Raw genomic sequence first — 16,373 nt, forward strand, 5'->3', positions numbered from 1 at the left:
CAAGACAGGTGATGTCACAAGTTTAAATGGCATTGATACCATCATTACTGCCTTTCTTTCTCTCCCTTATCTCAATCCATTTGTCTCATTCTCTTAACTATCACATGTACATTCCAGGAGAAATGTCAGAATATTTGAGAAATTGAGCATGGCACTGGTAGTCTAGCTGACTGACAACAAACTTGAAGTTCCCCTGACTTCAGAATCTGGAAAGGCTATTTCTCCTCTGTATCTTTCTCACTCAAGCATTCACAAGGACACCCACACAGCCCCCCAGCACTGCCCCTTGAAATACAACGGTTTGACTTTCAAATCCAAACAATGAGAGGTCTCAAGCCCACATGAATTATTTTGTTGTTGTTGAGAGAACCAATCAAAGCTCAAGCCAACTTTTGCGTGAATACTGCACCAACAACAGAGTCCAGTCCAGACCAGTGTGGCACAGATCTCCCTCGCTGTGTACTATGTGAGTTGCATCAGCCAGGCTACAACATGGGCGCACGAGCAGTCACTATAGCCAATGTAATAACAAAACTACATTGAATTTATCAATCATACCTCTCAAGTAAAATTACATTCTTTATTGACTTCATGCTCGGGCTTAGTTTACAGTCATCATTGGTAGCAAACTCTGTAACCTGGGGTTATATTTGCCAACCAAGGATTAAACACATTTCAATGATTGTTGCTTTTTCCAATAGTTTCTCCTTGGGTAATCGATGACCCTTGTTGGTAATCGATATAAGGAAAATGTGTTGGTAGATTAAGGGTTCATGGAGATATGGCAGTGCCCTTCAGGTAAGGAGTTATTCGCCGTCACTAAACCCTCAACAGCATCCAGAACAGGGCCATGAGGCCCAGAGAAGAGCACATTGTGGAGGCTCCCGACGCTGGACGGCCCTGGGTTGTCACCACCCAGTCATTGCCAGGCTGGATGTTCCTGAAGACGTTGGTCATCAAGGCAGAGGTGGAGTTGTGGTCAATGTGCATTGTTGTGCTGAAGAGATCAATCTGAGGGGAGAAGGTTAATGAATTACTGGATCATAGACATAAGTGTAACATCAGGTTGGCCCAATGGCTTTACCCACTGGGCACAAATGTCAGTTCAACATCTAGTTTCAGTTGAGCTGCCAAGTAATGTGAAATCAACTAAACTTTGAGATAACTGCTCTCCAAGTAAATATATAAATATATCACAAAAACAACAGCTTTAAGGCATGTCATTGCATTTCGGTTAAAAATGTGATTAAAATAAGAAAAGTATTAAATATGTGTACATATGCCGTACATCCTGTTGCATGGATTTTCCTGCACAGCATGAAATGCTAACTTTTAGTGTGCTCATGGTTTTTAAAAAGCTCCTAAAGTTTGTAATCACCACATGAAATTTTCCGACCTGATTTGCCCTAACAAAAAATGTAGCAACCCCTATAAAAAAAGTCCTTTAATTATAATCCACATAACAATTCATATTTCCTTTTGCTGCAAGTATTTCCTGCTGTTTGAAACTGGCTCAAATTAAGATACGGGATCTGTATGTTCGTGACTTCTTGAAGAGCCAATTAATACATCACAATCTCTTTTGTTGTACCACCCCAGATGAAAGATCATGTTTGGTAATATTTTTTAATCATTACTTTTATAATGTTTCATAAGTAGAATAAATAATGGAATGGATCCTGCACTTAAAGATATTTGAATACAGTCCATGTTTTTTGGCGGAGCTATGTTCATTTTATGCTCAGTAGAAATGGTGTTCAGTTTCTGGTGAAATTGTTGTACAAACTCACCAAGTCATGGCTGACTTTGATCGGGTCCTTGAACACTGTCCAAACCACAGCCTCATTGCAATTTGGAGTGGTCAGGGAGCCAAGGTAACGGTAGTATTTGGTACGGTCCACCCCTTCCAGGAGCTCATCCAATGAAATAGCATGAGTAATGTTTACAATATCATCTTGAGGAAGAGAGAAAGAAACAACGTATATGAAATCATATGCAACTGAAATTGAACAAGAAAATGACTCATTTTGAATTCAAAGAGAAAACTAATGCCAAATCCTCTTCAAAACTTTATTTTGAAAAAGTATATCTTGATCAGATCAGAACCAGTCAAATCTCTCCTCTCACCTTTTAGTGTGATGTTGGCCAAGTAGGATGTCAGAGTATTCCATGCTGCTGGGGAACCAGTTGCATTACCTGGCATGGCCTGTTTGAAGAACAAAGACTTTAGTCATAAAAAACAGCAATAAAACATTTAAATGCTAATCTACTGTGGACAAATGGATGCCATTTCTAGGAAGGTTAAAGGATCCGCTCACCTCTATGAAAAAACCAAGAGCAGCGAGTCCCGTGCTGTCTGTAACGGCCGTGGTCGTGTTACCGTTGTGCGAAGACTTTGCATTTACTATGTGCAACTGAAAGGGGAAGCATAACAGTTGATCTATAAAAGTTATCTAAATCCATTGGAAAATTCAAACGTTGTAATGATACATTTAAAAAGGTGGACTACAATCTGCCATATGTACAGCTGTGCAAGGGTCATTTAAATTAATGACATATATGCCCAATGATTCTTGAGGAAAAGAACTTATAAATGCCTCGTGAGCTCAGTACAACAGTCGGATTATTGCACCATTTATGAATTTGAGAGAGGTTACGTCTCCCCATCTGTCAGATTTCTAGTAAACCAAGTGGCAGGGATGCAGTTTGGCTGGAGGGGAATTCATTCAGACTGGACTAAGGCTAAATGAAAACCTTGACATTGATCCATTACAGTGTGGTATATGTGCATCAGTATGAGAAGTGTCACCCAATGATACATGGGCTACATTCAGATTCTCAACCATTCTCCCAAAGTGTACTAATACACTTCCACACATGAATTTAAAAGTAATGGATTAGTGCTTGGAATATGGTGGAAACTCTCTCTAGCCATGCTTGCACAAATCCTTGAAGGGCGGGGGGGGGGGGGGGGGGGGGGGGGGTAGATGAGGGGACACTTCTGGAGAAGGGTAGAGAATCAGAATGCACAATGTTGTGTTGAACCTTTCCATACCTCCATTGGGTAGCGTGTTCCATCCACTGTGTGCTCCGACCCAGGTACTGAGGTACCGTTCCCCCAGTGGAGGTGAAACTGCAGGCTGTCATAGGCCTCAGACAGTGCCCCACCTGTAATCTGGACACCACTCGTCAGCTCCACTTTGACTGAAAGAAAGAGAGGAGGAACAAAACAGAGGAATTGGTTACATTTTGCACATAAAGTTCCTGGTTTGGTTCATACATTATCCTCAAGTGGGTCTTTGTGTGTATGGATTGAGAAGGCAAGGCATCCATCCATTCTCCTCACCAGTTTTGCCAGTGTTCTTGATATTCTTCATCGTAGAGTTGTCTCCGTATTTGGTGAAAGTGAAGGAAGTCAGGGTTTCATCGCCCACTGCCGATGCAGAGACGATGTTGATGGGAGACTGACGGGATCCATTACAATGTTCACTGGCAATGGTGGACCAAGTGGTGTCGTCTTAACATGGAATCAATCATACCATGGTGTCAATGTACCATTGTTTTATAAGGGTCATATAATATGCTAATACATCAATTCTATAGTCTATTATCCACTGCCATCACAATCACTTCAATTTGTGAATACAAATTACACTGTAACCAGTGGGTAAAACCAATACTTACCACAACTAGGATCATGGTAACACCACACTGTTAAAATTGAAGAAGGGAAGAAGTTATGCAGAGTCACAACATTGATAGAAGAGTCACAGTCCAACATAATAATGGAATAATCACTTACAACCGCCTGCAGCACTGTATGTAGTGGGGACGAAGAGTGTCGCAATGATAACCACAAGTCGATTCATCTGAAAGCGAGATAAAGACAATCATGAATGGAGAGACCACTAAAGCACCGACCAACACGAGACGTCCATGCAAGTAGAAAAGTGGTTGAAATTTTGTCAGTCTGCCCTGGTCTTAATTTCAACATCCACAACGTCCACAAACGTAGACATCTATGGTTGGTTCCGATTTGGTCGAATCCGTACTGGCCTTGATTTGACCAAAATATAGGCATTGATTTTTCACAAGTTTGGACTCTACTCTACTGTACTCTACCATGCTCTACTGTACTGTGTTGTCCAAACTTGTGAAACATGGTCATCTATGATTGATTCAGATTTGGTCCAGACCGACCAAATTTGGTCTTGTTTGGGGTTATGTTAATTACTATATATTGGTCATTTAGAAGACACTCTTATTAGAAGACACTCTCTTATCCAGAGTGACTTACAGTCGGTGCATTCAACTAAGGTAGATAAACAACCACATACAATATCACAGTCATAGTGAGTAGTAGGGGTGTTAACCCCGGTGTCCTGGCTACAGATGTAAGATCTTCATTTGACCCAGATAGGATTTTTACATACCAAATAACCACATCATATGTTATAGCAATCTGTCAGTCGATGAATGTCTTTGGCATGGCACGCAGCTATTGGTTAATGCATGCAACATCTAAGCAGGGGAATGCGACCAAAATGTATTTTGGGAAAGGCTGGCATTAAAACGCCACTTTTATCTGTTGTTGGATATCTGTCAGGTTCTCCAGCAACACTGAATCCTTTTTGTTTTCTTTGTGTATCCAAGAAGCAAACATGAATAAATAGACATGTATTTTGTTTGACAGTTTTCACTGATGCAGGTGATTGTTTTGAGTTGCTTCACGATTGTTTGTAAACCTATATACGGCTCCCGGAGCACATTTTCCTTTGTTATGTTGCCGGGTAAAGTATCGAGCTGATTACTCCGTTTCCTATCTCTTTTATTTCTGAATTAATTCTGTTAATTAGAGCAAATTTTTTCTGGTCTGAGTTATGAAATTAGTTAGAATGAATAATGTCATGTTGAAACTACCTGGATGAATTCTGATTGTTTGCCATTATTGAATAGTGACTATCTTTATGATTTGATTTATGCATTATGGCATTTTATTTATTATTGTTTGTTCTCAGATTTTCATTCAAGCACACAATGAATCAAATAAAACTCAACCAGACTGAGACTAACCAACTCAGTTTCCTTCCTTCTGCCAAACCATCTTAGTTTGGTTCACCTGTTCACCAATTTCTTCTCCTGACCTAACCAGTCCCCCTGGCCTAACCAGTCACCCGAGTGCCAACACTAAATTTTAGAAACGTTTCTGTAACCGTTGTTGAAGTGTTCTATTGGTTCTTCAGAACTTTGCACATGACCACTGACAGTTCTGATGCTTTTAATAAGTGCAAGTGACAGATGGCAGGAATTCTACATATTCCATAGGCCTACTGCAATCTTTTATTCCACACTAAAAATCCTATATTAATTGGAAATGTTACTTTTGAACATGCACATAATGCTTTCTTCTTTGACATGTAGATTTAAGTGATTAAGTATGGCTGAAATTTGGCCATAGAAACGTCCGGAAAAGTATTTTAAACATTAATAAACAATGTATTTTCGACACCCCAACCTCACAATCTTTGCAATTCATACCATGGTAAATTACTAGGAAGGATGAAAACCAAAAAAATGAGTAGTCACTGACTTCCCATCACATGATTTGGCATAAATGCAGTGAAACAGCTGTAACTTCTTAGCCTAGTCAATGAGATGTGTGTCACTTCAAACATGTCATATCTTAAAAGCAGGGCATGTTGTTCCATAAATATATATGTCTGTGAGCATCAATGCCAGAATCATCTTACCTTAAAGCCGCACCTGTCTTCACCTGTCAGTCCTGTGCTCTCAGTCTCCCATCCTTCCTCTTTATATTCAGTGGCACACCTCAACTAGGTAAACTAAACACGCCTCCTCTTTTCACTCAGCCGGTGAGTTTCAAGTTGTGTGTTCAAAATTGTGTAAGAGTGTAAAAATAACGCCCATTTGGAAAGCAGAAGGTCAGGTGAGCTTTGCCAGGAAAATGGATGCATTACCCGTGACAATGACAATAATGAAAGATTAACTTGTACCTTAAGAACAATGAAATAGTGCAGCTTTAGCAAACTCCATAATCTTTGCTTCAGAGTAGTCCTCATAGTGACCCAGTCAACCTAAATAAAGTGACATGATTCAACATTTGGACTACAGTTCATCATAGTGTTTCAAACAGTACAACAGCTTCAGACAAAATACATCCACAATGGCACTTTATTTGCAACCTGACATAGAAACAAACTGCATAGATGAACAGATAGATTGGGGGAATCTCTTCACACTCCTTTACTCCCTTTTGAATAAAATGATGTTTGCTCTTTTCAGAAGAAAAGCTGTCCTGCTTCAAAAGAAGGGTTACGTGTTAAATGCTCTACAACAAAGCGTCCTTAGCGTCCAACAAGCTTTCTCTACCCTTAACCTTGTTCTGAACATCTCCAAAACAAGGTCATGTGGTTTGGTAAGATGAATGCCCATCTTCCCATAGGTGTTATTACTACCTCTGAGGGTTTAGAGCTTGAGGTAGTCATATCATACATGTACTTGGGAGTATGGCTAGACAGTACACTGTCCTCTCTGCACATATCAAAGTTGCAGGCTGAAGTTAAATCTAGACTTGGTTTCCTCTATCGCATTCGCTCCTCTTTCACCCCAGCTGCCAAACTAACCCTGATTCAGATGACCATCCTACCCATGCAAGATTATGGAGACATACTTTATCGATCGGCAGGTAAGGGTGCTCTCGAGTGGCTAGATGTTCTTTACCATTCGACCATCAGATTTGCCACCAATGCTCCTTAAAGGACACATCACTGCACTCTATACTCTTCTGTAAACGGGTCAACGCTGTATACCCGTAGCAAGACCCACTGGTTGATGCTTATTTATAAAACCCTCTTAGGCCTCACTCCCCCCTATCTGAGATAAACCTTCTGCAGCCCTCATCCTCCACTACAACACCCGTTCTGCCAGTCACATTCTGTTAAAGGTCCCCAAAGCACACACATCCCTGGGTCGCTCCTCTTTTCAGTTTGCTGCAGCTAGCGACTGGAACGAGCTGCAACAAACACTCAAACTGGACAGTTTATTTCAATCTCTTCATTCAAAGACTCAATCATGGACACTCTTACTGACAGTTGTGGCTGCTTTGTGTGATGTATTTGTTGCCTCTACCTTCTTGCCCTTTGGGCTGTTGTCTGTGCCCAATAATGTTTGTACCATGTTTTGTGTTGCTACCATGTTGTGTTGCTACCATGTTGTTGTTATGTTGTGTTGCTACCGTGCTGTGTTGTCATGTGTTACTGCCTTGCTATGTTGTTGTCTTAGGTCTCTCTTTATGTAGTGTTGTATTGTCTCTCTTGTTGTGATGTGTGTTTTGTCCTATATTTATATTTATTTATTTTTAATTTTTAATCCCAGGCCCCTGTCCCCGCAGGACGCCTTTTGCCTTTTTGCAGGCCGTCATTGTAATTGAGAATTTGTTCTTAACTGACTTGCCTAGTTAAATAAAGGTTAAATAAATACAAATAAATAAATACGTCCCTGCCTGTAAGAGACGTTATGCTGAAGTACTGAAATTCCCACAAAAGAACGTTCTTTCATAACGTTCTCTGAAATATTTGAGAACATTCCCAATGTCAAGCCAGTTGCAGAATGTTCCTAGAACATTACAATAATTGAAACTAAATGGTTAGAACTTTTAGGAAACCTGTAAAGTAATGAAATACCAAGAAAATCATGTTTTTTGTGCTGAGAATTCTGAGAATGTTCCAAATCCAAGCAACTATTCTGCACCTTTACTAGAAAGTTGTGGGAAGGTTGTACTCAAAATAACGATAGGACAACCACGCTCTCACCAAACTCTGATAAATATTTGGTCCTCAGAACGATATGTGCAAGCTTGGTTGTCTCCACCTTTTCCATTCAAGTGCGACCTACAATACACACTGATATGAACTGTGGGAAAAATAAAAATAACAAAGTATTGAATAGAAGCAAGGAAACCCAGGCAGACACCATTATGTGCCAATTGAATCAATCATCCCTGAGATTTTTATGAGACAACTGGTTCTCGGCATAGATTTGTAGATCCTATTGAAGATGCATGTCAATATGTACTGGCAAGTCATCTTATTATATATGATCCATTGCAATAATCTGAGTCATTGTCAGGGCAGATAGTGTTAAACCCTCAGTACAGTGTCTCAGACTTCATTAAAAACAAGAGCATACTGTTAAGCCCAGGGCACAAGGCAGATACATCAGACACCCACTTTCCATAATCCATAACTTGAATGACATTTTGGTTACGTTGTTAGTCATTCTTTTCAGATTACTAACAAGGTGTCTGCAACTAAAATGTACTACAGTATTTAATCATTGGTTAGCAAATATAGCCAGGTTACGGTGTTTGCTACCAATGATGACTGTTAACTTAGCCAGCAAATGACGTCAAACATGTCAATGTACTTGAGAGGTATGATTGATAAATTCACTGTCGCGTGGTCAATACATTGGCCATAGTGAATGCTCATATTTCTGCGTTGTAGCTTGGGTGACAAAACTCACATAGTACACAGCAAGGGAGAGCAGTGACACACTGATCTGGACAGGAGTCCATTGTTAGTGCAGTATTCATGCAGAATTTAGCTTGAGCTTTGATTGGTTCTCTCAACAACAAAAACAAAAATCCTGTGGGCTTGAGACCTCTCGTTGTATGGATTTGAAAAGCCAACAGTTGTATTGGAAGGGTACAGTGCTCGGGGGCTGTGTGGCTGTCCATTTGGGTTGTGAGTGAGAAGACAGAGGACAAACAGCCTTTCCAGATTCTGAAGTCAGGGGAACTTCAAGTTTGTTGTCAGCCAGCCAGACTACCAGTGTCATGCTTTACTTCTAAAAAATTCTGAAATTTCGCCTGGAATGTACATGTGACAGTCAAGAGAATGAAACAAATGGATTGAGATTAAGATTGAGATAAGGGAGAGTAAGAATGGCGGTAATGATGGTGTCAATGCATTGTAAACTTGTGACATCCGCCACCACCTGTCCTCTCTGACGTTGGATAATCAGTGTCTAACTTGTGAAGATACTCACATTACATGGCATTGATTATCAGGTTTATCCGCTTTGTGGGAAGAGGAGGAAGAGGGTCAGCATTCCTGGAACACTGGGGGCAGCACTGGTGTACACTATCCTGCCGTGAAGGGACTGCTATCCGTGGTAGATGTCGTGGTAGCCTGTGTGGGGGCATCTTCCTCTAACAGAGAGATAAAAAGACAATGAGAGCGAGACAGATGCAGGTAGAGAGAGAGGGGCAGCTGCAGGATTATTGCCAATAGTAACTCCCATAAAAACCAGTTACCATTACATTTCATTTTTGTGTTGGCCTATTGCAGAAACCTTTTCCTATTATGTGATAACTTTAAAAGAAGGAGGTAGAGGAAGAAGGTTAATGAAAACGACAGAGACGCAGGTTGACGTTTATTGTCATGAATCTTGCCCTGGAAGCAGAATTGAGTGATTTCTGTTTGATGGGCCAGCTGCAGAGTCAAAATTAGCAACAGTACATTGTAAAAATTAATTACAACAAAAATGTGCGTTTTGATCTTAATTTAAAGTTAGAGTTAGCCATTGGGGTTAGCAGTGTGGTTAAGGTTAGGGTTAAGATTACGCACTGAGTACACACGTCAATTCAATGTCTATTCCACATTGGTTTCACAACGTTGATGCAACCAGTGTGTGCTCAGTGAGTAGGATTAGTTTTCAAATCTGATTTTATGACTTTGTGGCTGTGCCAGCTTGTGACCAATCTGCAAAGCTGCCTCCAGAACAAGATTCATGATGAAAAAGTCTAACCTGCAAACAAGCCGGGGTGAGACAGACGTGCAGAGAATTTCTAAATGATATGATCAGTTTAAGCACATGCAATGTAATGTAATGCAGAAGAGAAGACCGAGGGATCATGTACACTGTAGGTAGTTGTGTGAGATACCACAACCCTCATGTGGTTTTCAGAGTACCTGACGTATACATGCGGAACAGCCCACTGGGCACAAACTGATTGAATCAACGTTGTTTCAATATCAGTTTTCAACCTTTTCTGAAGTCGAAACTACTAAGTGGATTTGAAGAGTCACCTCTTCACTGTTTTTTATTTTATTTATTTAACCTTTATTTAACCAGGTAGGCAAATTGAGAACACGTTCTCATTTACAATTGCGACCTGGCCAAGATAAAGCAAAGCAGTTCGACACATACAACAACACATAGTTACACATGGAGTAAAAACAAACATATAGTCAATAATACAGTGAAAAAAAAAAAAAAAAATAGAAAAAAAAATAAGTCTATATACAATGTGAGCAAGTGAGGTGAGATAAGGGAGGTGAAGGCAAACAGATATATGTATAAATAAATAAAAATATAAAAAGGCCATGGAGGCGAAGTGAGTACAACACAGCAAGTAAAATAAAAACTAAAAAAAACACTGGAATGGTTGGTTTGCATTGGAAGAAAGTGCAAAGTAGAGACAGAAATAATGGGGTGCAAAGGAGCAAAATAAATTAATAAATAAATACAGTAGGTAAAGAGGTAGTTGTTTGGGCTAAATTGTAGATGGGTTATGTACAGGTGCAGTAATCTATGAGCTGCTCTGACAGCTGGTGCTTAAAGCTAGTGAGGGAGATAGGTGTTTCCAGTTTCAGAGATTTTTGTAGTTCGTTCCAGTCATTGGCAGCAGAGAACTGGAAGGAGAGGCGTCCAAAGGAAGAATTGGTTTTGGGGGTGACTAGAGAGATATACCTGCTGGAGCGCGTGCTACGGGTAGGTGCTGCTATGGTGACCAGCGAGCTGAGATAAGGGGGGACTTTACCTAGCAGGGTCTTGTAGATGACCTGGAACCAATGGGTTTGGCGACGAGTATGAAGCGAGGGCCAGCCAACGAGAGTGTACAGGTCGCAGTGGTGGGTAGTATATGGGGCTTTGGTGACAAAACGGATGGCACTGTGATAGACTGCATCCAATTTATTGAGTAGGGTTTTGGAGGCTATTTTGTAAATGACATCACCGAAGTCGAGGATTGGTAGGATGGTCAGTTTTACAAAGGTATGTTTGGCAGCATGAGTAAAGGATGCTTTGTTGCGGAATAGGAAGCCAATTCTAGATTTGACTTTGGATTGGAGATGTTTGATGTGGGTCTGGAAGGAGAGTTTACAGTCTAACCAGACACCTAGGTATTTGTAGTTGTCCACATATTCTAAGTCAGAGCCGTCCAAAGTAGTGATGATGGACAGGCGGGCAGGAGCAGGCAGCGATCGGTTGAAGAGCATGCATTTGGTTTTACTTGTATTTAAGAGCAGTTGGAGGCCACGGAAGGAGAGTTGTATGGCATTGAAGCTCGCCTGGAGGGTTGTTAACACAGTGTCAAAAGAAGGGCCAGAAGTATACAGAATAGTGTCGTCTGCGTAGAGGTGGATCAGAGAATCACCAGCAGCAAGAGCGACATCATTGATGTAAACAGAGAAGAGAGTCGGTCCAAGAATTGAACCCTGTGGCACCCCCATAGAGACTGCCAGAGGCCCGGACAACAGACCCTCCGATTTGACACACTGAACTCGATCAGAGAAGTAGTTGGTGAACCAGGCGAGGCAATCATTAGAGAAACCAAGGCTGTCGAGTCTGCCAATGAGGATGTGGTGATTGACAGAGTCAAAAGCCTTGGCCAGGTCAATGAATACGGCTGCACAGTATTGTTTCCTATCGATGGCGGTTACGATATCGTTTATGACCTTGAGCGTGGCTGAGGTGCACCCATGACCAGCTCTGAAACCAGATTGCATAGCGGAGAAGGTGTGGTGTGATTCGAAATGGTCGGTAATCTGTTTGTTGACTTGGCTTTCGAAGACCTTAGAAAGGCAGGGTAGGATAGATATAGGTCTGTAGCAGTTAGGGTCAAGGGTGTCCCCCCCTTTGAAGAGGGGGATAACCGCAGCTGCTTTCCAATCTTTGGGGATCTCAGATGACACGAAAGAGAGGTTGAAGAGGCTAGTAATAGGGGTGGCAACAATTTCAGCAGATAGTTTTAGAAAGAAAGGGTCCAGATTATCTAGCCCGGCTGATTTGTAAGGGTCCAGATTTTGCAGCTCATTAAGAACATCAGCTGACTGTATTTGGGAGAAAGAGAAATGGGGAAGGCTTGGGCGAGTAGCAGAGGGGAGGGCAGTGCTGTTGTCCCGGGTAGGGGTAGCCAGGTGGAAAGCATGGCCAGCCGTAGAAAAATGCTTATTGAAATTCTCAATTATAGTGGATTTGTCGGTGGTGACAGTGTTTCCTATCTTCAGGGCGGTTGGAAGCTGGGAGGAGGTGTTCTTATTCTCCATGGACTTTACGGTGTCCCAGAACTTTTTTGAATTTGTGTTGCAGGAAGCAAATTTCTGCTTGAAAAAGCTAGCCTTGGCTGTTCTAACTGCCTGTGTATATTGGTTTCTGGCTTCCCTGAAAAGTTGCATATCACGGGGGCTGTTCGATGCTAATGCAGAACGCCATAGGATGTTTTTCTGTTGGTTAAGGGCAGTCAGGTCAGGAGAGAACCAAGGGCTATATCTGTTCCTGGTTCTAAATTTCTTGAATGGGGCATGCTTATTCAAGATGGTGAGGAAGGCATTTTAAAAAAAATGACCAGGCATCCTCTACTGACGGGATGAGATCAATATCCTTCCAGGATACCCCGGCCAGGTCAATTAGGAAGGCCTGCTCGCTGAAGTGTTTCAGGGAGCGTTTGACAGTGATGAGTGGAGGTCGTTTGACCGCTGACCCATTACGGATGCAGGCAATGAGGCAGTGATCGCTGAGATCTTGGTTAAAAACAGCAGAGGTGTATTTGGAGGGCAAGTTTGTTAGGATGATATCTATGAGGGTACCCGTGTTTACGGAATTGGGGTGGTACCTGGTAGGTTCATTAATAATTTGTGTGAGATTGAGGGCATCAAGCTTAGATTGTAGGGTGGCTGGGGTGTTGAGCATGTTCAAATTTAGGTCGCCTAGCAGCACGAGCTCTGAAGATAGATGGGGGGCAATCAGTTCACATATAGTGTCCAGAGCACAGCTGGGGGCAGAGGGTGGTCTATAGCAGGCGGCAACGGTGAGAGACTTGTTTTTAGAGAGGTGGATTTTTAAAAGTAGAAGTTCAAATTGTTTGGGAACAGACCTGGATAGTATAACAGAACTCTGCAGGCAGTCTTTGCAGTAGATTGCAACACCGCCCCCTTTGGCCGTTCTATCTTGTCTGAAAATATTGTAATTGGGGATAAAAATGTCTGAATTTTTGGTGGTCTTTCTAAGCCAGGATTCAGACACGGCTAAAACATCCGGGTTGGTAGAGTGTGCTAAAGCAGTGAACAAAACAAACTTAGGGAGGAGGCTCCTAATGTTAACATGCATGAAGCCAAGGCTATTACGGTTACAGAAGTCATCAAAAGAGAGCGCCTGGGGAATAGGAGTGGAGCCAGGTACTGCAGGGCCTGGATTCACCTCTACATCACCAGAGGAACAGAGGAGAAGTAGGATAATGGTACGGCTAAAAGCTATGAGAATTGGTCGCCTAGAGCTACCAGAGCAGAGAGTAAAAGGAAGTTTCTGGGGGCGATAAAATAGTTTAAAGGAATAATGTACAGACAAAGGTATGGTAGGATGTGAATACAGTGGAGGTAAACCTAGGTATTGAGTGATGATGAGAGAGATCTTGTCTCTAGAAACATCATTGAAACCAGGTGATGTCATCGCATATGTGGGTGGTGGAACTGCAGGGTTGGATATGGTATAGAGAGCAGGGCTAGAATCTCTACAGTGAAATAAGCCAATAAACACTAACCAGAACAGCAATGGACAAGGCATATTTACATTAAGGAGAGGCAAGCTTAATCGAGTGATAAATAAGGGTCCAGTGAGTAGAGGTTGGTTGGGGTCGTGGCGATCCAGACAGCTGGCCGGGTATATGGCTATCGGTAGCAGCATAGGATGGAGGTCTGTTTGTAGATACCTCGTGCGTTTCCGTCGGTAGGTTCCGTGTAGTGGGGTTTTGTTCAGATAGCAGCCGATAAGACAGCTAACGATTAGCGGGCCTCAGATGAGCGTTCAGGTAACGCCGGGACGGAGGTGCCGGTTGGATAAATCCCTCGGGCAGATAACGTCGGCAGTCAGTCGTGAAGGCCCGGTGGGGTTCCGTATCTGCAGCAGCAACAAAGAAACGGGTCCGGATGGTGATGGAACTCCTCAGCTGGCTAGCTCCAGCATGATTTGAGTTAGCTCCGGGGTCGACGTAAGCCAATAGTCACACGGTATGCAGCTAGCTAGCTGCGAAATCAAGGTGCAAGTGTCCAGAGGCTGCGGTTGGAATCCGGGGAAACTGAGAGAAAAAAAGTCCCGGAATGCTCCGGTCCGAGTCGCGTTGCACAAAAGTGCCGGTAGATTATCGAGCTAGAGGAATAGCTGATGACCGCAAAACGTGGGCAGCTGAAACACCAACGCTAGCCAGCAAACCGGCTAATTTCGGGGCAGCTACAGATTAGCTTCTGGCTAGCTATCGGAGTAGCTTCTGGATTAGCTTTCAGGCTAGCTTCTGATTTAGCCCCTGGCTATCTTCCACGATGGATTTCAGATTGAGGTAAATAGTACTTATTGTAATTGGTGAAGCGGGTTGCAGGAAAGCTTTTGCAGGGAAGCTTTTGTAGTTGAGTTCTTGGATAATAAAATAAATAAAAGATATGTGAAGAAAAGGTGTAAATATATATATATACAGGACACGACACGACAACACGGAAAAATACGTCTGAACTGCTAAGCCCACTTGGTAAAAAAAAAAAAAAACTGTTGATGTTGAGACTGGTGTTTTGCGTGTACTATTTAATGAAGCTGCCAGTTGAGGACTTGTGAGGCGTCTGTTTCTCAAACTAGACACTCTAAAGTACTTGTCCTCAGGCTCAGTTGTGCACCGGGGCCTCCCACTCCTCTTTCTATTCTGGTTAGAGCCAGTTGGCGCTGTTCTGTGAAGGGAGTAGTACACAGCATTGTACGAGATCTTCAGTTTCTTGGCAATTTCTCGTATGGAATAGCCTTCATTTCTCAGAACAAGAATAGACTGATGAGTTTCAGAAGCAAGTTATTTGTTTCTGGACATTTTGAACCTGTAATTGAACCCACAAATGCTGACGCTCCAGATACTCAACTAGTCTAAAAAAAGGCCAGTTGTATTGCTTCTTTAATCACGACAACAGTTTTCAGCTGTGCTAACATAATTTCAAAAGGGTTTTCTAATGATCAATTAGCCTTTTAAAATGATCAACTTGGATTAGCTAACACAACGTGCCCTTGGAACACAGGAGTGATGGTTGCTGATAATGGGCCTGTAGATATTCCATAAAAAAATCATCAGTTTCCAGCTGCAATAGTCATTTACAACATTCACAATGTCTACACTGTATTTCAGATCATTTTGATGTTATTTTAATGGATGAAAAATGTGCTTTCTTACAATAATAAGGACATTTCTAAGTGACCCCAATCTTTTGAATGGTACTGTATAGGGAGCACCAGTACTGAGTCGATGTGCAGAGTACGAGGTAATTGAGGTAGCCGTATACTGTACATATAGTAAGGGTAAGGTTTCTAGGTACCAGGATAGATAAGACGGAAGCAGCAATGTGTGTGTATGTGGCATCAGAAAATCATGTATGCGCTTGCTACAGTATGTGTGTGTGGGCATACAGTATGTAGCGTGTGTATGTGTACAGTGCATTCGGAAAGTATTCAGACCCATTGACTTTTAACACATTTTCTTATTAAGTTACAGCCTTATTCTAAAATGGATTAAATAGTTCCCCCCCGTCATCAATCTACACAAAATACCCCATCATGACAAAGCAAAAACGGGTTTTTAGACATTTTTAAACTGAAATATCACATTTACATAAGTATTCAGAACCTTTACTCAGTACTTTGTTGAAAAACATTGCAGCCTTGAGTCTTCTTGGGTATGACGCTACAAGCTTGGCACACCTGTATTTGGGGAGTTTCTCCCATTCTTCTCTGCAGATCCTCTCAAGCTCTGTCAGGTTGGATAGGGAGTGTCGCTTCACAGCTATTTTCAGGTCTCTCCAGAGATGTTAGATTGGGTTCAAGTCCTGGCTGGGCCACTTAAGGACATTCAGAGACATGTCTCAGAGCCACTTCTGCGTTGTCTAGGCTATGTGCTTAGGGTTGTTGTCCTGTTAGAAGGTGAACCTTCACTCCAGTCTGAGGTCCTGAGCGCTCTGGAGCAGATTTTCATCAAGGATCTCTCTGTTCTTTGCTCCGTTCATCTTTCCTTCCATCTTGACTAGTCTCCTTGCCGCTGAAAAACATTC

General features: G+C 42.1%; 1 protein-coding gene across 1 annotated transcript; it reads right to left on the reverse strand.

The window, feature by feature from the left end:
* Positions 1–566: 566 nt before the first annotated feature.
* LOC129813908 (carbonic anhydrase 4-like) lies at positions 567–5,774 on the reverse strand. Its single transcript, XM_055866517.1, has 9 exons — positions 5,751–5,774; positions 3,803–3,869; positions 3,685–3,711; positions 3,347–3,517; positions 3,056–3,204; positions 2,319–2,414; positions 2,128–2,206; positions 1,791–1,954; positions 567–1,011 (listed from the first exon to the last, which is right to left on the reverse strand). Exons 2-9 carry the CDS (start codon positions 3,867–3,869, stop codon positions 820–822), a joined length of 945 nt encoding a protein of 314 aa, XP_055722492.1. The 5' UTR covers positions 5,751–5,774; the 3' UTR covers positions 567–819.
* Between the last annotated feature and the right edge of the window lie 10,599 nt (positions 5,775–16,373).

The sequence above is a fragment of the Salvelinus fontinalis genome, chromosome 17 (genome assembly GCF_029448725.1).
Source record: "Salvelinus fontinalis isolate EN_2023a chromosome 17, ASM2944872v1, whole genome shotgun sequence".
NCBI classification, from domain to species: domain Eukaryota; kingdom Metazoa; phylum Chordata; class Actinopteri; order Salmoniformes; family Salmonidae; genus Salvelinus; species Salvelinus fontinalis.